General features: G+C 45.6%; 1 protein-coding gene across 2 annotated transcripts in view; it reads right to left on the bottom strand.

Moving 5' to 3' along the window:
* The window catches only part of NEDD4L (NEDD4 like E3 ubiquitin protein ligase), a 2,900,454-nt gene that overhangs the window by 2,374,333 nt on the left and 502,754 nt on the right, over positions 1-23,367 (bottom strand). For both annotated transcript variants that reach the window (XM_069627054.1, XM_069627053.1), the window contains exon 3: positions 22,217-22,298. In XM_069627054.1, coding sequence (XP_069483155.1) covers positions 22,217-22,298 — 82 coding nt within the window. The remainder of the gene's footprint in view (positions 1-22,216; positions 22,299-23,367) is intronic.

Raw genomic sequence — 23,367 nt, 5'->3', positions numbered from 1 at the left:
GCGTGCGCGCTGCCATCTGGTTATGGACATGCAGCCACAGATCGTCCCACCACTTGTGGCAGTCCTTCATTGTGCGCACTGTGGCACCAACTGCTGTGCACTTCTGTGCAGCGGCTGACCAGATCGCCTTACGCTTCTGCTGAGTGCTGCGCCTTTGATCTGCACTGAACAGCAGTGCCACATTGTCCACAATGTGCTCCACGAGCACTGTCAGTTCTGCCTCACTGAAGCGGGGTTTGCGCTGGCAGGTGGCTGGAATCCTTGATGACATCTCAGTAGTTGTTTGTCAGCAGTCACAGGAGCTGTAGGCCTTGTGGTTACTGAGGATTGCAGTTGATTGTGGTTTAAGTAATAGCCGCTGCTCTCTTTCCGGTTTTCGCCAACAGTGTTTCCGGCACCTGTATGGACATGGCGGTAACGGATATACCGCTACCATTGTACCCGGGCTATCCGTCGGTTTACGTTACGTCAGTGACACCGTTTCCACATTGGTCTGGTGCGCGCGACCGACAAACCGTAATCACACCTTACTTCAGCATGCTTGCGGTCGCTCAACTGTGTCACAGCCTTCACGGTAAAACCGGATTCCAGACTGTCGACCTTATAATGAGGGCCATTGACATTGTTTGAACTATGGAGAGGGTCCTATGAACAGTCCCATTTTGATTGAACTCATCCTTTTGATCTGGTAGGAAGACCACCTGAAAACAGTCCTGGTTTCCTATTTTTGTTGGACTACCACGTTTTCCTTTTGAAAGACTTTCTACCACATTTTTGTTAAAGAGCGAGGGCAAGCACAAGTTTAGACACATACATACAGGTTTTATTTTTGACTTCTAAACTTCGACGGCCCTCTGAACATCAGTTAAGGGCATCATCCCTTTAGTGTTAGGGCCAGTAAAGCACTACACCAACCCAGGAACCTTAAGAACAAGTTAATTACCAACTGGTAATGTTCTTTCGACTGGATGCTCCTCCACCGTATTCCACATCTTTGACATGTAATGTCCACAGCTGTGTGGCTTTGGACATTTTTCGGCACAGGGCGTCCTGCGTCGATGGCATTGGGTCGATGTCCCTCGAAGGCCTCCTTTGAGGGTGACGTCATCGGATGTTATAAGTAGGACACAGCGCCCATAGACTCAGTTCATGTTTTTTCCCTCCACAACGTGTGCCATAACCGCACAACAAGCCTCCATGACTGCACATAGCCTTGTGGGAACGTAAACTGCAATAGCATGGGAAATTCTTCAGAGGGGTAGGTTGGGAGGGGAATGTGGAATACGTTGGAGGAACATCCAGTTGAAACAACGTTACCAGTTGGTAAGTAACTTGTTCTTCGAATGGATTGTGTCCTCCAACATATTCCACATCTTTGACAGACTCCCAAAGCAGTATCCATGAATGGAGGAGGGAGAAGAATTTGGATATACATAATCAGATGGCAGAATAGAGCACTGCTTTACCAAAGGCCATATCTTGACCATGGAAAGTATTCAGGGAGTAATGCTCGACAAAGGTGTGGATGGAAGACCGAGTTGCAGCATCACAAATATTTTTAACAGGAATTCCCCGTAGTAGGGCCGTGGATGTAGCCATGCACCTGGTGGAGTGAGCTCGCAAACCCTCAGGAGGGTCCTTGCCAGCCAATCTGTAACATTCAGCAATGTTGAGGATAATCCACCTGGACAAGGTCAGTTTGGTAACAGCTGGCCCAATCGGTGTCCAGTGTATCCCAAAAAAAGTTGTTCGTCCTAGAAATATAAAACCTCAAAGCTCTACTAGGGTCCAACCTATGGAGTCTCTCCTCTTCCTTACCAGGATGAGGAGGATAGAAAGCAGGAAGTACCACCTTCTGGCTCAAATGAAATTCAGATAATACTTTATGTAGAAAGGAAGGACGTACCCTCAGTACAACCCTTTCCCTGTGGAACACAGTAAAGGGTGGCTTAGACGAAAGTACCTGCAACTCACTCACTCTGCAAGCAGATGTAGCTGCAATCAAGAAAACTGTCTTGAAGGTCAACAGTCTCAAAGGACAAGAGTGCAAAGGTTCAATCGGAGCACCCATCAAGAATTTCACAACTAGATTCAGATTCTAAACCGGCACCTGAAAAGGGGATGGCGGGAACACATTTGTGAGCCCTTTTAGAAACTGGGTAATCAAAGGAATCATAAAATAAGAACATTCTTCAGACAAGCGCTTGAAAATAGACAGCGCTGCCAGGTAACCTTTAATGGTAACCACTTGAACACCCTTGTGGGCCAAAGAAAGCAAGAAAGGAAGAACAAATGACCCATCGGAAAGAAACAAGGAAAAGGATCGACATTGTGTCCTCTGCATCAGTCACAAAACTTACACCAACGGTACAGGGAATTAGTTGCTGGAGACCTGGCTGAAAGCAACACCTCCATCAGGTCATCCGGGAGGTCCCAATCCTTACAACTCAACCTTTCAGAAACCAAGCGTGAAGGTTGAGAGTCTTGACCTCTGGATGGAGAACCTTACCTCCCCTCATGTGAGGGAAGATCCTCTCTGTGGGGAAGACTGCGTGGAGGACAGATGGATATTTCTAGAAGGTCCAGGTACCAAGCTCTCCTGGCCCAATCTGGAACAATTAGGATCATGTGGGACCCGACTGACTGGGACCGGAGGAAATGCGAACAGAAGTGGGAATGACCAATCCACGACAAACGCGTCCCCATAACGCTCCTCTCGGAGGAAATTCCCTTAAGCAATATGTCTCGCACTTCCAGTTGGCACCGGTCATGAACAGATCCACTTGAGGGGTTCCCCAAAGAGCAAAGATCTCCTGAAGGACTTCCTGAGCCAACTCCCACTTGTGGGGCACCGTGCTCTGCCTGCTCAGAGCGTCCACCTCTGCATTCTACTCTCAGGCAAGATGAACTGCTGAGTGTAAGATTCCCTGCTGTATTGCCCTGAACCAGAGCTGTATCGCCTCCCAGCACAGCGGGAGCGACTCTACACCCCACCTTTTTGTTGAGGTAATGCATTGCCACTGTTTTGTCCGTCATTATCAGGACACTCTTCCCACGCACAAATGGCAGAAAAGCCTTCAGGGCTAGGCTGATGGCTCTCAGGTCCAAAAGATTTATGTGAAGTCTTGACTCCAACAGAGACCAACGACCGCTGGCGGTCAGCTCGTTGGGGCGAGTCCCCCTCCTGTGAGGGAAGCATCCGTCAATACCGTCACCTCCGGCCACGATTGCCAAAATGGCTCTCCCTTCATCAGATTCCCTTCCCTGGCCCACCACAAAAGATCCTGTGAGACCTTGAGCGGAATCTGAAGGAGATTCAACATCTTTCCTGAGAATTGGAATCACTGCGTCCTGAGAGCCCACTGAATGAATCTCATCTGCCGTCTGCCCTCCGGCACCAGAAAAATGCAGGATGCCATGAGGCCCAGCAACCTTAAGAATTCCAAAGCCGGGAGACTTGGTACATGTTGAAATTTGTCAACCATGTGAACAATGTGATCAGCCCTCACCCTAGGTGGTGAACACTTCCCCAAGGATGTGTCCAACACAGCCCCGATGTACTGGAGCTGTTGGGAAGGGGTCATACGCGACTTCTTGAAATTGAGGGAGAAGCACAGCTTGTGATGCGAGTGGCAGGTAAGATTTTTGATCCAAGGCTTGTTCAGGAGAACGGGCCCTGATCAGCCAGTCGTCCAGGTATGGGTAGACGTGAACCCCCGCCCTCCCTTCTCCATAGATACGATACCACCACCATGAGCTTGGAGAAGACCCTCGAGTTGAAGTCAACCCAAATAGCAGGACCCAAAACTGAAAGTGTGAGCTGCCAACGGCAAACGTCACGTATTTTCTGTGCTTTGGCTGGATCGGCACATGAAAATAAGCATCCTGTAGGTCCAATGACACCAACCAATTCTGAAGTCGAAGGGCCTGAAGGACCCGAGAAAGAGGGGTTAGGGAGAATTCTCTGTAAAGGCTAATTTTCCAAACCTAGTGAGTCCCCCAGCAGCTTTGCTGGATTTTCGGGGTTTATTTTTTTCTCCTGCTAAGAGCGAGACTCTTTTCCTCCCACTCTTAGACATGATTTGAGGTGTTCCTTTGACTTTGTATGTGTTTTATGGGCTCCTTTACCCCATAGGGCTTCATGTGTTTTTGGTATGTGGGTTACACACTGCACCCTCCGTGCTGTAACCCAGGGGTGTCGTAGCGACCCCCAAACAAAGACTCCATACCCTGGGACTGACTACTGTCTCCCAGGGCATGTAAAGTCACCATTGGCTTTACTAGTCTTAAATTGTAAACAGAACCAGTACTAACCATCATATTGTGGACATACTGGTCGGGGCAATTCGATTGCCCCGGGGACTGTTGTTCGAGGGGGCACTGTCCAGTCCCCCCCGACCGAGTTTTGGCTGGTGGCAGTGGATACTACTTTTTATATTCGACCGCAAATATATTCCTATGGGATTTTCCCATTGTTCGAGGCTACCACTTTTTAAAATGGCCTCGAACATAGCGCCGGTTTATTAAATTAATATAAATTCACCAGTTGGTATTTTTTTGCCGAAACCTGGTTCCAAAATGGCGTTTGTGTTCGCTTCTGTGACTCCAACCCAAGTCGAGCCCTTTGTCCCACTTTTTGGCGGGCTTCTCCACAGAAGCCTCCAAAAGTGGTGCCACTCTGTCTGGGTATCAAAGAGTGGGAGTGGGTTTAGGCACCCTGGACTGAGTTGCATCGGCAACTCAAGTCGCACTCTTGGCCCAAGTGGTGAGCCGCCCGGCTCACCACTTAGCATGTTTCAGTGACAGCTAGGCTGAATGAATGGGGTTTTCTGCATAAAAGCAGGGCTTTGGGGACTGGAACTTCAGAAGTCGCCACAGGACCTAAAGAATCCGAGGAGGGAGAAGCCGAGCCGACCTGCAACGACGACACCACCTGTGGAGCCCTGCTGAACCGTCTCACCACTTTTCCCGACGACAGAGAAATCTCCAGCCCGGAGAGTCTTCTTCCTTTGACTGGTGGGGATAACCAGTTTGCCTGCCTTTTCGCCTTCCCGGACCATCTCGTGGCCGCCTTGTCCGTGCCAAGCACCCCGGCAACCGGAATACCACGGTTTACCACTACCGCGAAGAAAAGGGTAATACCTTGTAACCGGGAAACTCCGCGGCTGGTTTCTTCCCTGGCAGTGCAACGACCTTCAGCTTTCCTCCACGTCGAGACCTCTTCTTCCTCTGGACAAAACACCGACTTGCACCCACTGCCAGGAACAACTGCACCCGCTGGAGCGTTCTTCCCCTTTTCAGGTACTGTGTCTCGTCTGTCTTCCCTTGCGACAGATCGTTTGGGGTGACAGTAAATCCTCGACTTTCTAACCTGGGTTAGCCTGGGGCCTGTTAACTAACTTTTCCTGACTTGATCTCAATCTTTTATGAACTATCTACAAAGACTCTTTGGGCATAACCCCACTGTGTGATCTTGGACACATTTCGCTTGTTCTCTCTAAGAGTGGGCCTGGCATTTGAACTTCCTTGCTCTCCAATAGACTTTGCCTAACCTGCCTCACTGTGGTTCTTTGAAAAGTATTGAAATTTGTGTGCTCTCATAACTTTGCCTTTTCCCTCCCTTTTTCTATAACTTATTAGAGTGCCATCTTATGTTAAGCGCTCACCTCTGTCTGAAAATAAGTGGTGTTTCTCATTTAAGACTTGTCTAATAAGTAATCAGGATATATATATATATATATATATATATATATATATATATATATATATATATATATATATATATATATATATAATAGTGACTGTGTGTTGAAATTACTTACCTCTTTGTGTGCTAGTGTAATTTACAAGTGTGTCTTTAAATAAATAATTATACTTTTACACCAAAGCTCTGGTCAGTGTTTGCTTGTGCTACTGTATCTCTGTGTATACTCTATATACTGCCCAACTCATCTTGAGAGAAGTCTGACTGCTCAGCCACAGCTACCAGGTTAATCTGGGTGGTACAGACTGCTACCAATTGGGTTTACTGCCAACCACCTGTAGTCCTAAATCTTTTGCAGTGGTCCCTAAGGGAACTGCACAGGTTTCTGCCTAACAAGAGGGACTTTCCTGAGGAACTTGTTCAAGTGACGCAAGTCCAAGATGGGTCTCAGTCCTCCGTCTTTCTTGGGAATCAGAAAATAAGGGGAATACCAGTCCTTGTTCCTCTCCACCAAAGGCACTAGTTTTATAGCGCCTCTCTCCAGCAGGGTCAAGATTTTCTGCACAAGGAGCGGATCCAGAATCTTCAAAGAGTTTCCCCGGTGGATTGTCGTGAGGCCGATTTAGGAAGGTTAGGCAGTAGCTGTGGGCTATTGTTTCCAGAACCCATGCATCTTAAGTAATGGCTCGCCAATCTTCGAGATGCTGAGACAGTCTGCCCCCAACCGGCGAACAATGGGACCTGGCCTCATAGCTGTTTTTGAGCGGCTGCTGCAGCACCTGAAGGCAAAGAGGCAGCTGCCTGAGCGGCTTTGGCACCTCTTCCCCATCCACCACGGGTAGTTTTACGGTGTCCCATTTGACTGGCCGCTCCCCTCGCTCTACAAAAAGAGGAGTAGTAACGAAAGGAATCCCTCCACTGCTGTCCTCTAGGATGAAAAGGTGGAGGTTGATGCACAGCTGCGCCCGAAGATTACGCAGCTGCTTTGGAGGTCTGCAGGGTACGCCGCCTGCCTCGAGGTGGCCATGGCCGTCTGAACCACCAAACTCTCCGGAGTGTTGTGTGTGGATAGGTAGCTGGGGTCGCTACTGGATGGGAGGTATTTCTTAGTCAGCGACTTGTTGACTGCCAGAAGAGACTCTCGGGTGTTCAAAGTAGCAGCCACCCTTTTCAGTAACGCCATGTGAAAAGGCAACACTGGGTCAATGGATGGACCCCGATCTAAAATGTCAGTCAGGTTATCCTGATCGCATTCAACTTGAGTGCCGGACTGTGAAAACATAAAAATTGCTATGAGGCTGGGAAGCCCAAAGGAAACACACCAACACAGGTAACAAAGAACATACAAGTGCTTTATTTTAAAAGCTACAACAGTTACCAAAGTCAATTGACAAACGGATAGCTATTCGGCTCTCAGAGTAACGTAACGAACTTCAACGAAGGTTCGATGCATTAGTAGAGAGACCGTACATTGGAATATTTGGGTCTTTTATACGTTTTGTCCACCCTTTGGCCAACCCTCTCGTGGGTTAACCATTCTTGGGATCAGGCCTAGGGTTCCTTGCCAGGTCAATCCTATAATGTATGCATTTTGATCAGTTCCGCTGATACAGTTGTTCATTTACACATAGGTCAGTAATAGGACAAGGTCTCAGTTCGCGACCCCGACAAGTGGCCTGCAGGCATATTAATTATTCGTGTGTGCGGAGGTCACAACGGCCAGAATCTCACTCAGAATGTCATTCAGCCTCCATTTTGATGTTCAGGGTGACTTCCACATTACAAGAGAACCTAAAATGGCGGCTAAATCCAAGATGGCGACTTACATTACTTTTCGTTAAGGTCAAGACCTTGCCGCGGAGTCTATTTACATGATATATTCGACAACTTGGCGTAGGCCAATACACATTAAATTACTGCGATAGGAGGCATAATATTATTTCAATTCCAACAGACCCTCCTTTTGGCCTATGCCAAGTGCTAATATCATTTCTAATACTTTTGCAAATAACTCCATGTATTGTCATCCATACATCCCGAATTATTGTCTGTAATATCTATAGCCATTAGGTCGTTCATCAGAACCTCTTGTAACACAAACTCTTTGGATGCTGTATCTGGGGCATATATTCTATGCCCTATTGTGCTCACTGCTTGGGCACAACATCCCCCTAGCATTCCACATATACTCGGAAGACATTGAAAACAGCAACAAGAAATAGCAGGATCCCCAAAATAACCAGAACAGAAAGCACCTTCCAGCCCCAAGATCGTAAAGAATCCCAGAACCAGGTGCTAAGATTCCAATCTCCTACAGGGATATGTACTTCAGAACTAAGGATATGCAAGTTCTGTATTGCTTTAAAAATTGTCAGCGAGGAATCTGGTACGAAAACACAGCAAGCGGACCCCACCAATTTGCATACTCCACCTCGTTCTGCCAGAATGACATCTAATGCCATCCGATTTTGGAGTGCTACCAATTTTATTGCTATTTGTTCTAGTGTCATATTGTAGAGTATGTCCGTGGTCCGGTTGATCGTTCTCGCCAGTACCCTTGCTAATCCCCTAATGTTCTCAGAGTTTGTTATTTGTCCCCAAAAGGGCACAACTATTTTTGCTATATCTCCCAATACTTGCCCAGGGGTATCTCCGTTCTTGTCCCGCCTTGGGCAAGCCTTAGAAACCTCCAATGTACTAGCTACAAATACCCCAGGTAACAGGATTCCTAAATAACAGGTTCCCTGCCAATCCTTGGGCAACCAGGGAAATGCTAAACTACCACAAACAAAATAAACAGGCCCCCCTACATACAGAGGCCTGTTTTCTCCAGTCAAATTTACAATGTTCATACAACCTTCAAAATCTCCCATTGGCCGAGTGCCATTTCTTTGTACACAAAAGGGGACCGAATCAGGGCTATGATTTATAGAGTAAGAAGGAGGCACTGCGTCCTTATTGCCTATCGGAGCCCTTTTAAAGGAAATTAGAGTTTGAAAAGGAAGATACAGTTTATCAGACGGCCTAATAGAAGCGACATTAGGTTTACTTCTATTTGCAAAAAGCGAGCATCCCAGGGGAGTTAATTCACGTTTCTCAAAATCATTCAAATTAGTTCCATCAAAGTTCCCTGAGATGCTATCATTCCAACGGCCAAAGAATAGTGCTCTAAGAGAGGCATAGCAAGCAGTCGTTAAAGGTAAAGGGTGAATATACCATCCTAGCCCCTTGTTCCAATGTTGCGGTAAATGAGTGCAAATCCAACAATTACTCTTATTAAAAATGGCATGCGTTGCATTCATTACTATAATTAGAGTCTTATTATGATACTTTTGTCTATGTTGGGAGTCTCTAGGGGACAGAGTGTGAAGGTGTACAGCGGGAGTCAAAGCAGTTGGTACAATCTCGGTCGGTAGTAGAGGTTTTAGAGGATAGATTTCTTCAAAGTACCAAAGTCCTACAGCAGTAATTGCAAAAATACCAATTATCATTATCAAAATACAGCAATAAGTTTTCGGGGCCCAGGCACATTGTTCATTGTCCAAGTTGGTCACCCCTTTATTCACAAGTCCAGTGCGGGGAGCAGCAGTGGAGGTGGCAGGCATTGTAGTTCCTCAATCGACGACCCCCAATGTTCGTTGCAGGCGACGCTACAGCCGCGCGATTTCTTAGTCCTTCCCAACCCTAGCCAGCAGAATCCCTTTTTCTTCCTGTTGTTCAACAGAAACTTTCTTATACAAAAGAAAACTTTCAATCACTTCTCTTTCCCAAATGCACGGAAAGACCCGTGCCGTAGTTCTATTTCCTTCGTCGAAGGTTGTACCTGGTGGTACCCAAGATTGTTTGATCCGAAAATAAGGTGTTGTCGCTTCCTGAGGGAAGCGACGTGTCAGAGGCGACGTAAGTCGCAGAACTTGAAACAGTGTTTTCCGGAAGTGATTTTTCAAGAGAGTGCGGAGACGAAATGGACTGTTCCCCAAGCTCCACGGGCTCAGAGAACTTCTCCGACGCACTCACAGCGCTGTTTGCTACCCCAAGATCAGGGACTGTAGCATCAGCGAGGGGATCTGCTTCTTCTGTAACGTGTGGCGTCGGGTGAGGAAGTTTCTTGACATGCGTCGCGTGGATCCAGTGTTTCTTCCCAGCCACCCGCACTGCTGTCCGGGTGACCAACAGCACCTGGTAGCGTCCCTTCCACTGAGGAGCGAGACAGGAAGACCTTTCGTAGGCCTTCACTAGGACCCAACTTCCAGGCTGAATATCGTGTCCTGGGCCCGTGAACCGTACAGGTAAAGCCGAATATACCTGGTGATAAATGAAATACAGGTTTTTAGTTAACTGGTTACAGTAGTCTACAAGCAATACATTTTCCACCTCTCTCAGGGCTTTAGGTTTTGGGAGACCCCAAATGTTAGCAGGTCTCCCCATCACTACCTCAAATGGAGAAAGCCCAGTCTTAGTTTGAGGTGTGGCATAGCCAATAATACAATAGATGAGGCATCTGGCCATTTCAGTTTGGTATCGGCACATGTTTTTGCAAGCTTATTCTTTAAGATACCATTATGTCTTTCCACCAACCCAGCACTTTGAGGATGTCTAGCTGAGTGAAATCGTTTCTCAATATGTAATGCTGTGCATATCTGCAAAATTACTGCTGCAACAAAATGAGGACCATTGTCCGACCAAATTACCCTTGGGAGCCCAAATCGAGGAAAGAATTCTTTTACCATAATCTTTGCAGTGGTCATGGCGGTAGCATCTTTAACGGGGAAAGCCTCGACCCATTTACTAAAGGCACAAATAATTACAAGAGCATATTTCAGATTGTTACACCGTTCCATCTCAATAAAATCAAAGTGAATGACCTCGAAGGGAACAGAAGGGGGCCCAAAGCTTCCCCTTGGAGTTACTGTCCCCTTACCCACATTGTGCTGTAAGCAGATCATACAGTTCCGAATATGACGTCTTACAGTCTCCAGAATCTTGTTATTCACCCAAACTTGTTCTAACATTTTCGTGATCTGCTGAGCACACACATGTGTAGGACCGTGTGCCATCGTAACCATTGCCAGTACATATGAATCAGGGAGCAACCATTTTCCTTCAGATGTATCCACCCAACATCATCTAGTTTCCCCATTCCTTCGGCCCACCTTTTAGATTCTTCTGTTGTGGCATCAGTTTGAATATCTCGCACAGACCCAATACCTTCATCCATTATATAAGCATCTCTCATTTCCCTCAGAGCATACATGTCCGTGCTAAGGTCTGTGGCCGTTTGCCTGGCTATCAGGTCCGCAAAAGCGTTCCCTTTTCCCACATCATCTATGACCTTACGATGTGCTGCACATTTCATGATCGCTAACTGCCTAGGGAGCGAGAGTGCCGAGAGCAATTGCACTATCAAGGGGCCATGCTGAATCTTGGTCCCATGTGAGGTCAGGAACCCTCTTTCCAACCAGAGCCTCCCAAAGTTGTGAGCCACCCCAAAGGCGTACTGGCTATCAGTGTATATATTTACTATACGCCCTTCGGAGAGTTGACAAGCTCGGGTCAATGCTATAATCTCTGCGGCCTGCGCGGAGTTATGCGAAATTCTCTTAGTTTCAACAACTTTACTCAATGTAGTAACTGCGTAAGCAGCTGTAGATGTACCATCTGAAAGTTTGAAGCAGGAGCCATCACAAAACAGCTCCCCTTCTGCATTGTCCAAAGGAGTATCTATAAGATCTATCCTGCCCTTCGTTTCTTGTTCAGTGGTATACAGGCAGTCATGTAATTCTTCGTCACCGCAAACAGTGTTTTGCGGGAAAGGTAAGAGTTCAGCCGGATTAAGAACACAACACCTCTTAATTTGAATGTGAGGGGCAAACAGAATTAATTCATACCTTGTTAACCGTGCAGAGGTGAGGTGTTGCGTTTGGGTTTTGTTCAATAGGATATCTACAGAGTGAGGTACCATCAAAATCAAATCATGGCCTAGGACCATTCCCTCACTCTGTTTTACAGACGCGGCAGCAGCAGCGACAGCTCGCAAACATCTTGGCAAAGCGCATGCGACAGGATCAAGGGCGGAGGAGTAGTAGCCGCACGGCCTATTCTTCCCTCCGTGTTCCTGTGTTAACACAGCCAAAGCACATCCATCACATTCATGCACAAACAACACAAAGGCCTTATCATAATTTGGAGTACCCAGAACTGGTGCAGAGCATAATGCGGTTTTGAGAAGCTCAAATGATCGTTGATGTTCCGATTTCCATGGCAGTGGCAGAGAAATGCCCTTCTTCGTCAAAGCCAACATCGGTTTTATCACTAGCAAAATGTTCGGGATCCACAACCTACAGTAAGAAGCCATACCTATTAAGGCTCTGACTTCCTTCTGTGTATTTGGAACAGACATGCCAGAAATGTGTTTTATTCTTTCAGATGTCAACCTTCTCCCCTCCTTTGACGGGAGGTAGCCTAAATAGGCGACCTCCTGACAACAATATTGAAATTTTTTGAGCAAAACTTTATGACCTTTTTTAGCTGGATGAACAAGCAACAGTACAGTGCCTTCTTTACAAGCACTTTCAGAGTCTGCAGCCAAAAGCAAATCATCAACATATTGAAGCAGTGTACAAGTAGGTGGCAATTCAAGGGTGTCAAGCTGCTCTTTCAAAGCTCTACTATAAATGCTTGGACTTTCAGTATAACCTTGAGGCGCCCTAGTAAATATAAATGAGCGTCCCCCCAAGGTGAACGCAAACAAATATCTACTTTCCTTATGTATAGGAATGCTAAAGAAAGCATTTTTTAAAACCACAACGCTGAAGTGCGTAGCCGTAGCAGGGATCATTGTCAATATCGTCGTTACATCAGGCACGATTGGGAATTGTGGGGTGACAACTCTGTTAATAGCATGAAGATCAATTATGAACCGGTATGGGATTGCATTGTCGCCTTTCTTATATACAGGCAAGATCGGACTGTTACACAAACTACCTGTAATCTCCTCGATCACCCCACGATGCACAAAATCGGAGACAATGCATTTCAAAGCACTCTCGCCCTCAACTGATATTTTATACTGCGGAATGCGTGGTAGTTTAACTCCATGTTTCAAAACTATTTTAACGGGCTCAATCTGTAGTACCCCAACATCATTGTCGTCAACCGCCAATAAACATTCCGGGACAATGCTAAACTCAGGAGGTAAAGGTCGAATCAGAAACTGAGAATTAGGAAGTTGCTGTGGTGAAACCGTCAGCCGTACTCCATCAGAGGAACAATGAAGTACTGCATTCAATTTCTTTAACAAATTCAACCCCAGCAAATTCTCTCCACAGTTCGAAGTCAAAAGGAAAGGGCAATGGTCCGTAAAGGGACCCAAAGAAACAGACACCGGTGAAGAAACCGGACAGACAATTGGTATACCAGAAAACCCTACGGAAACATTTGTTTGCCCTGACAGTGGAATGTGTGGAACCCGAGAATGATCAATGGAGCACTTCTGTGCTCCAGTGTCAATCAAAAACTGGTGTTTCCTATTCCCTATTAATAATTCAACGTAGGGGCCTCTCTGATTAACGGGAATAGGTGAAGGTTCCAAACCCTGCTTCGGGCAGTCCTAATGAAATAGAGTATCGTCGGAAGGAAGCTCTTCAGAAAGGTAGGCAGCAGAAGGGTGATCAAATATGTTCCTCGAGTCCACACTCGAGGTTTGATTTTCCTGTGAAAAAGATTGCTGAGGATCTTGCAAAAACTGACCTCTATCAGGGCCCCCTGCTCCAGGGCGGCCCCTAGGTCGTCTACCCATACTACCAAACGCACTGTTTGACCTTTGTCGAAGGACGGGGCACTGTGCTTGCCAGTGACCTTCCTGGCGGCAATAAGCACATTGATTAATATTCACAGAACCCAAAGGAGCATTTCCTTTTGGGAGATACTGACCTCTGGTCTGTGTCGTGCCTCCTCTGGGGTTTCTAACAATTTGTTGTAATAATACTTTGGTTTTCAAATCTCCTTTCCTCTTTTCCATTTTCTCCTTCTCATTATTAACACGGTTCTCATAATACTGAGCCATGTGCAAAACCTCAGATTGAGATTTTGCCTGCCAAGCGCTCTCAGAGGACATAATCTGTGACTGGATGTCGGGCAACAATCCACGTACAAATTTGTCCACAAACAACCTTTTCCCAGACTCTGTACCCAAATCCTGCCCACTGAAGTCAGAAAATACCTGCTCGAATCTGTTAAAGAATTCGGTGGCGTCTTCAGTTTTCGCTTGAACACAGGCCGTAAGCTTGTCCCAAATAATTCTTTTCTCTGGAATTATAGTTTTTAATTTTGCGACAATTCTATCAGGCAAAGTAAGTATTACCTGAGGTGGTTTCTCACCTGCTGGTCTTTCCCCATCAATCCTAATCATATTAGCCCACGTATCTCCCAACCCTGGCACATCGTCTATTGTCCGAACCTGCTTCCATACATCTACGGGTAGGAGTACAGGGAATAGCAAGTCAATATCACTTTAGGTGAACACAGAGGACTGCAAGACGGACTCTATCTCTTTGTAAAACCCCGTCGGGTTTTTCCTTATATCGGGAACTGATTGTCTAATAGTGTTCACTTCCTGTCGTGAAAACGGGACGTGAACGAATTGTGATACATAATGCGCAGGGATATCCACAGCGGGTGCACCAGTCCCAGCGTTAGCGGGAATCTCAACCTTTGGGACAAAGGTCGGAGGAACCTCTCTCATAGGTAACTGGGATATAGGTACCTCCGGCCGCTTACTAAGCAACAGAGCCAGGTCGAGCTATAAGGCAGCCGAAGAAGTGTCGGGCGAAAAGCCCTTTTACAAATCCCCAACAATTCTATGGGGCAACTAACCTTCTTTCTTACACATTCTTCTTGCAGGTACTGTACCATTACCTGAATTACCTTTCTTTGCATTTCTACTGTATACTAACTATACGTGTCATATACTTCATCTGGCGGAATCGATGAATCCGAGATCCATCGAATCGCATCTTTGGTACAAATTCGTACTTCCTCAGGTGCCGATCTAAGACACGGAAGGAACCGTTTCTGTACATACATACTATCGTCTTCGTCATCCTCATCTCGTGACTTTTCAAAGTCCTTCCTATACTCAAACAATCTTTCAACATGACCATATACTTTCTGCTCTGTGTCCCTCGAAAGTGCCAAAGCATTTAGATCTCTTACTCCTTGTGGAAGATCCGAATTTTGTAATCTACCCCACATCACACATAAATGAGTCCCCAAACCTTCGATAAAAACATTTTTCTCGGGAAAACTGTTCAAATTAGATAATGTGGAAAAAACATCAACTTGATCATCTTTCTCCATACAGTGCTTAGCCCATGCAAACAATTCCTGTTTCTTATCTGCAGAAACAGTATTACGAGTGACAATCTTTGATCCTGCACCTTGATCAACTTCAGTCAATACGGGACCACTCGGAAGCGGAGGTGCAGGTAAATTTAATAAAGGTGCAACTATCGGCGCAGGAGGAAGAGGCGGTGCGATAGGTGGAGGAATAGGACCAATAGGTTGTACAGGAATAACAGCAGGAACAACAGCAGGAACAACAGCAGGAATGGGCAGAGCGCCCAAGAAAGGATCATACGGAGGTGGCGCAGAGGCCCCAGGCCTGCGTTCGTTTAACAATTTTTCAATAAATTCTTCAGAAACATGAAAATCTTTAGAGGGGTACATTTTCTGGATTCCAAGTGAAAAAGCCCTATCCATATTTTTAACTGATTCTGAATGTTTTTCTTTATCATATAACAACACTTTTTCGGCATTTGTTTGATGACGGCGTGCATGTTTATCCCTACTTTTAAGCTGCTGTAACGCTTCTTTTTTCCAATTCTGTAAAACATCAAAGGCTGCCGGTTTAGCCTTCTTTTTTAGCAAGACCGATTCTAGGTATTCAATACGGGAGATCTCAAAACTGCCATTGATTGGCCACTGAAATTCGGAGGCATGTCTGGTCTGTCTGTGCCAAATATCATTAAATACTATACTACCAATGCAATACTTACAGTACATAGTACATGCCGGCGACCCCTCCTGTGGTGCCGGGCGGCTAAATTCCAAAGATTGGTGTTACCTGGTCAATAATTGTGTCTGCAGATACAATACGCCAAATTCAAATTGTCAGGGTTAAATTAAGAGCCGGGTCACGACTGCACCTGACCAAACCTAAGGAGGACCGTACGGTTTATCAAAGAACTTACCTAACGAATTTTACCTTGCGTTTGGTGGTTTCGAAAAATCTGCCCGCCTCAAAAAATGGGCTCTCGTCAAGATGCCGTGTCAGACCACCCGACTATCGACCAAGGATCGGATCGTGCAGCGCTGCCGAGGTATCGCGTCTCGTTCGGTCGGGCTCGCAGAATCACACCGTCCGATCCCGGTTCGATAGTCTGCGTCAACCTTCAATGATCCGGCATCAATCTTGAGGGTCCCTATTCGGGCGCCAACTGTGAAAACATAAAAATTGCTAAGAGGCTGGGAAGCCCAAAGGAAACACACCAACACAGGTTACAAAGAACATACAAGTGCTTTATTTTAAAAGCTACAACAGTTGCCAAAGTCAATTGACAAACGGATAGCTATTCGGCTCTCAGAGTAACGTAACAAACTTCAACGAAGGTTCGATGCATTAGTAGAGAGACCGTACATTGGAATATTTGGGTCTTTTATACGTTTTGTCCAGCCTTTGGCCAACCCTCTCGTGGGTTAACCATTCTTGGGATCAGGCCTAGGGTTCCTTGCCAGGTCAATCCTATAATGTATGCATTTTGATCAGTTCCGCTGATACAGTTGTTCATTTACACATAGGTCAGTAATAGGACAAGGTCTCGGTTCGCGACCCCGACAAGTGGCCTGCAGGCATATTAATTATTCGTGTGTACGGAGTGCACAACGGCCAGAATCTCACTCAGAATGTCATTCAGCCTCCATTTTGATGTTCAGGGTGACTTCCACATTACAAGAGAACCTAAAATGGCGGCTAAATACAAGATGGCGACTTACATTACTTTTCGTTAAGGTCAACACCTTGCCGCAGAGTCTATTTACATGATATTTTAGACAACTTGGCGTAGGCCAATACACATTCAATTACTGCGATAGGAGGCATAATATTATTTCAATTCCAACAGGACCACCCCAGGTACTCCGTAACCCTTGACATCAACCTCCCATAGGAGGATTCAGCATGAGCCTCAGGCTTGCCAAACTCCATCTCAGGAGATGTATCCAGGCCACTGGCATCATGTAAAGATTGCCTCAGATCTTCCAGCTGACTGTCCTCCGAAAAGACCATGTCAGGAGCTGCAGAAGTGTCACCAGGAGCACCAAGGGGCTCCAACCTCAAATCAGACCTCTCCTCATCCTCAAATATCCTGCAGAGAGTGAAAACTCCCTTCTACGTACAGGAGTAGACCTGGAGTCCCACAGGGGGCCTCACAGTCTTAGCCAAAGTCTTTCTCGGAGGATCCACAGCTCTAGGGGCCTCCGCTGCAAAATTCAGACCCGTAGGCCCAATGGCGTAGAGGGCACCAACAGCCTCTGCGTCGACAATGGTGCAGAGGGTTCCAAGGGCCTCACACTCAGTTCCACAGTCCGACAGTGGCACTCGATGGGCACAGCACCAACTGGGTCAACACCTTCCTCGACACCTCCCCAGGCTTCGACGGTCTCGCCGGGGACGAGGACCTTGTCCTGGATCTGGCACGTCTCTGGTGATCTACCTGAGCCTTGTCCGAACGGTACCTTGATGGTTGCTGATGCTTATCACGCCGACCCCCCCAGGACCGAAGGCACGCAAACGTTGGACCGAGACCGCACCCCGCCGGCTTCAACTGCAGTCGCGGACGGGGCAGTGCCCTGAGATTGAAAAATCTCCAACATTTTCTCCCTGAATGTTTCCCACTCCTTCGGAGTAGAGGATTTAGTGGGGCAAGCCACTTTCTCGCAAAGCCAACATCCGATGAGGAGTCGTTTTCGGGAGAGCCTCGACGAGGAGCGAGAGCCACTCCTGGACCGAGATCCCCTGGAGTCCTTCCGACGGGGAGAGTCACCCCTTGAGTCGCCGGTGGAAAGACCAGATTACTTTGATTTACGGGTTGTTTACCAGACCTACCTGCAACTTCCCTGTACGCTCCAGCAAGGTCTTAGCAGTCAAGGACTGGCACTTAGAGCAGTCGTCGGTGTCGTGGCTCTCACCCAGACACCACAAGCAGAAACGGTGCGGGTCTGTGATGGACACCTTGGACTTACAGTCCCTGCACGTTTTAAAGCCCGACCGCGGTGCCGGAGGGGTCGAAGAAGATATTATTGAAGTTGATAACTTGAGGTGCGCCGAGTTCCCGAAGCAGACATGTTTGCGTAAAAAGACAGAACTGAGGCTACAAGCACTGTGCGTCCTACTTATAACATCCGATGACGTCACCCTCGACCGAGGACTTCGAGGTAAATCGACTTGACGCCATCAATGCAGGACGCCCTCTACCGAATAATTTCTGAAGCAGCACAGCTGTGGACATTGCATGTCAAAGATGTGCAATACGTTGAGGACACAATCCAACCGAAATAAAGCTTTTGAAAACATATCTTTAAGTCTGTGTCTCTCTTGATATCATGCCTGTCTCAACATACAGGCACTGAGTGAGGGGAAAGGAACTGGGGCCCTCTCAACCGCCCCCATCCCTCTCTGGCATCCACTCTGGTATTCCTCCCGACCCAGGCTGAGAGAGGGTTCCCATCGGCTCTTCATAAGGTCAGATTACTGCCCTTGTCACAGAGACCGGTTATATTACTGGTTAGTCTTTCTTTATGCTGTTCAATGTTTATGGATGCTATCACTATAAAAACTTGGTTTGCTCTGTGTGTTAACCATTTGTGTTGCAGAGGATTTCTGAGGGACACAACTGTGTTCCATATACATAGTCAGGAAAGATAATGGGCAATTAGGCAATCAATGTTTTAGGGCAGTGCTCATCACTCAGGGGAGAGGATTCAAAACAGAATCCCAGTATTCAATCTCCGGGTAGTCCTATCTTAGCAGCAACATTTTCTTCCATCTGCCCGGTCACAAGCTACACAATCCAATAGAAAGGCACCATCCTGAAGGTAGCCATTAACGTCATACTCAGCAGGCATAGGTGAGATATGGGAAAGGATGATGGTGCTATGGGTCAACCTTTAAATAAAAATTTAAATGTTACTCCAGACTGCCCAACCAGCCATTCACATTGTTCTCCTCCCAGTCTAAAAAGTCTCTCGGTATCTCCTTCAGCAAGTCCACCTTCAAACCCAGCTTAATAAGGGGGCATCACTCAAAGCAGAAAAATCTATGCTTCTACAGCTGATGTTCGTTAAGACCCTCACTATACTAATGCCAGACCAATAGCATGAGACAGTGTTATAATCTATGATTTCTCCAATAGTTGTCTGACGGAAATTAAAATAACTTACAATTGGGCACCTTTTTAAACTATCAGATTCAGACTCCATTGCCCCCTACCAATCTTCCCACCTTAAGTCACATTGGCATCTATCCTTCAAAGAAACCTCACACAGAGGATGGATGTTGACATTTGTACAGCTACAGAAAAACTTTCTCAACCAAATCCATTTCAAATTATGATCATAATGTAGAGGTGTTACTTTTTCCTATTCGTTACTAGCTATAGTAATGTCATTTTTACGTTATATGAAAATTCCTTCTAGGCTATTTAAACTAATGCCTTGTTTAAATAGCCTAGAAAGAGGTCTAAACGTAATTTACGAAACTGTTTTTAATAAAGGTTGATGATAAAAGCATTTCACAAAATTGACCAGTAACCTTCTGGGGCAACCTTCCAGTCCAATTCGTCAGCAATTTCTGCTGCAGTGCATAAAGAAATTTCCATCTCCCAAACCGAACTCACCTCCAGACCCTTTCTTAAAACAATCAAGAGAACAGAAATCACTTGTGAAGATAGTACACTGAACTGGTGGCGTACACTTCAGAGAAATATTTTCCACATTGATTTAGGTTAAGGAGATTTGTATATGGTGTCAAAATGCTACATAATATAGCTAATTTATTGGAACGGAAAGGATAAAATATGTAAACAGGAGCCGCCCTAGGAATTTGATACAATCTGGCATAGGTGGTTGTAAACATGTTAATTATTGAAGCGTAGCAAAAACAGAGGGTGGATTGGGAGAAGGAGCAAGGAGGTGGAATTTCTGGCTCTTTTAATGGTTCTGCCGTTTATTTTTTATTTATGCATTTGTAGTGCGCCAAAAGCCCGCAGTCATCACGGCGCAGTAACATAGAAACAGGGACAAAGACGGACAGAGACATAAAGGTCCTGCAAGACTATCATAAAAGCAAATTACTTGAACGGGTGTGACTTAAGGAGTTTCCTGAAAATTCTATAGTTTGGTTCTAAGCGAATGGCCAGTGGAAGCTTGTTCCACTGCTGTGCAGCCCGCACAGAAAACAATTTCCAGGCACCAGTCGCTAGATTGGCCAGCGGCACCTGTAGCCTGCCATGCACTTCGAACCTCAGAGACCTGTTGGGTGTGTATCTTTTGAACTTATTCCTGAGGTACACAGGTGCCACGCCATGTAGGAATCTATGCACTAGTGTCATAGCTTTAAAGAGGATCCTATCCTCAATCCTGAGCCAATGTAGCGCTCTCCTTCCTTCGGTCACATGGTCTCTTCTGTTGAACCCCAGTTCTAATGGGCATGGCTGAAGCTCATGTAGCAATGTACCCTGCACTGCCCACCCAGAGAATGTAAGATGGATGGTTTAAGGGGTGACCTATGCATATATCCCTTTTGCCACCTTTTGGCCTTTCCGGATCTATGCAAAGAGTCCTCCTTTGAGTAGTCTGCTCTTCGCTTTTTCTCCACATTAGTGATGGTGATTAAAGTCTTCATATTCTGCTACAGGGCCAGGTTGAATCATTTGTCTAGGTTGTAAGGCGTTATGGGTTACATAGTCCTAGTCATTTTGTTTCCCTCATTCTTCAGTGCATAAAGATAAACATAAGAGGCTAAGCAAGGTCGGGGATAGGTGCTGTGACTTGGAAAGAAGTACCAAGGAGCAAAACTCACCCAGTCAGCTTCAGGGGTCCTCAGGACTAGGGGGATTCTCCAGACGTCAAACATCCTGCCACTGGGGCCCTGGAGAACTTGACAGAGCCCTACTGTTACCATCTCAAAGTCAAATGTGATTGGGGCCAAGCAAGCTAGACACTGACAAGATGAGGCAGTCTGTGCAGCAGAGATCTGAACGTTTTCTTCATCTTTCTAATGGACCTACTGGTAATGGTAGACATAGTATTTATTATAATTCTAATGAGCATGCAGGTACCTTAACAAAAAGAAATGACAAGAAAATCCATGTACTATGTTTTCTCTGTCCCTCCCATAACAGCACAGATATTGGAAGACATACATTTTTATTAGTTGCGTTCAGCAGGAATTTACATGCCTAAGACATCATGTAATCAAAAGAAACAGAAAGCCTACCTCCACAACCACTTTTCTGAAGCCAATACCACCTCTTGTATGGTTCATTATCTGCACAGACCTTAGAGACCCACCTCAAAAAACCACTGACCCAAATGCTTTCCAGGAACTTGCAGACAACCCTTTCCAAGGTGAGATCATAAACTGGAAAACTCCACTTTCTATAAGAAACCAAATTGATTTCTTCCTTCACTTTCAAAATTATCAAGCCTCGGATATCATTAAAGTTGTCTGGAAAATTAATGCTACATCAGAACTAATCCTCCTCTACCATTTGACCACTATAAAAGAAAATATTGCCTCCATTGCCCCTTTACTGGTGGCTCTAATCAATCGCTTGCGTGAATATCGGTGTTTCTACCTCCCTCTAAAATAGTCCTGTGATGCCCCTTGTGAGGGATGCCCTAGCCCATTACACAATCCCTTTATTAGCAAGATCGTTGAAAAAATGACCCTTGAACAACTGCTAGGACACAGCAAATCAATGACCCTGCTCCATGTTCAAGCAAGTTCTAGACCCTCTAGTGGCAATGTGCTTCATGTTTTTTTTACCATCCTCTACTTGCACTGTCCTCCTGTATAAGCTATTATACTTTAAACTTGTCTGGATGTAGTACTCGGAACACACAATGTTCCCAATGTATTTTATCAATACTTACAAAGTGTGCGTTTTCTCGCTGGAAATGCTAAATCGTCCTTGAGGTGTTACTGTGAAGTAAGCTTCATCTCTCCTGCCCCTTTAAACGCTCCTAAACTATTGTATCCATCGCAGTAGGCTCTTTACAAATTAAATTAATCTGGCCTAGTTTTGTGTTAAAAAAAAAAAAGACAAAGTGCTTTGAAATGACATCATTTTGCCCTTTATTTTCCAGGGAAAAAATCATTGTGATGGATTTTCTACAATGCTGCAACATGTCTTGAAAAGCAAAATGGCACATCAATGACAACCCACGACTTACCTTCTTTATAGTTTTTGTCTGCACCAATGCAAGTTCTCGGTTCTCATCTGCCACATACAGTGCGAGCTTCACATATGGATCACTGAAACAAAAATATTGAATGTGAACAAACCTCACTGGCTCAATTTGTTTCTCCTAAAACTAGCAATTTAAGTTTTCCATATATTAAAACCAAAAGAAATGTAAAACGATTTACCCACTTGGGATTTAAGAAAAACAAACATTTTATGAATTCATCTAACAATATTCTTAATATTCTTCAACGGAGTTCCTTTATGTTTTAAATGAAGTGAAAAGTATTTCAGTTGAGGTCCTTTCCTCAACTTTGACTTCAGAACTCCAGGTTCAAGGATATTAGAATATGTATCTGCAAAAAAGAAAATCTCTTAAAAAGCAACTATGAAAAGAAAAAAGAAATCCTCATGTATATTAAGATGGCATTTAATCAATCATGCAAATCACTGACTTTTGGCGCTACATTTTCTTTTGTTTAGATACTCTCAAAAATGGAAACATTGGTCATCAATGGCTAACCCTCACAAAAAGTTAACTTTATTATCTGCTGAGCAGCAACATGGGTTCCCAACAGTGCACTCAAAGTTATTAACATTATGCTGCCCAGGGACAATGATTAAATTAATTCCACTGAAGGGGCTCTACTTCCTTGTAAAGAGCGGCACGATATAGTAACACTTGGTACCGAAGGACAACTTTTGTCTCAAACAAAAGGATTACCGCACAGGGTTTAATGGCCTCAAGTACCACCAAAACAGTTCGTGGAACGGTTAGGGTTGCTGTTGCGCTCCATAAGGATCTTCCATTTACTGTGCAAGCCGTAACATGGTCCAGTTTCTAGTTATTAGGGGTATCATTTGTCACCAGCTGACACAAACTGGTCTATGAGATTCCCAGTGCCAGCTGTGACAAATCGGGAGAATTCGCCCCTTCTCCTCAAGGAGGATGCCCCTCTGTGAGGTTTGGGATGATACGCCGCTCTGCAATACCCTTCCTATGAGTCGAGCCAAGTGGGACCTCACCAGGAGAGACTCCCACTTTGGGGACAAGGACACCCGTTCCCATGAGGAACTCCCTAGAGACGTCCACCTCATGGCTTACATGACATGCTCCACAACATCAGAAACATTTGAATA

Source organism: Ambystoma mexicanum, chromosome 6p (assembly GCF_040938575.1).
Source record: "Ambystoma mexicanum isolate Mex_15411 chromosome 6p, UKY_AmexF1_1, whole genome shotgun sequence".
Lineage (NCBI taxonomy): Eukaryota > Metazoa > Chordata > Amphibia > Caudata > Ambystomatidae > Ambystoma > Ambystoma mexicanum.
This window is presented reverse-complemented; position numbering and strand designations above follow the sequence as displayed.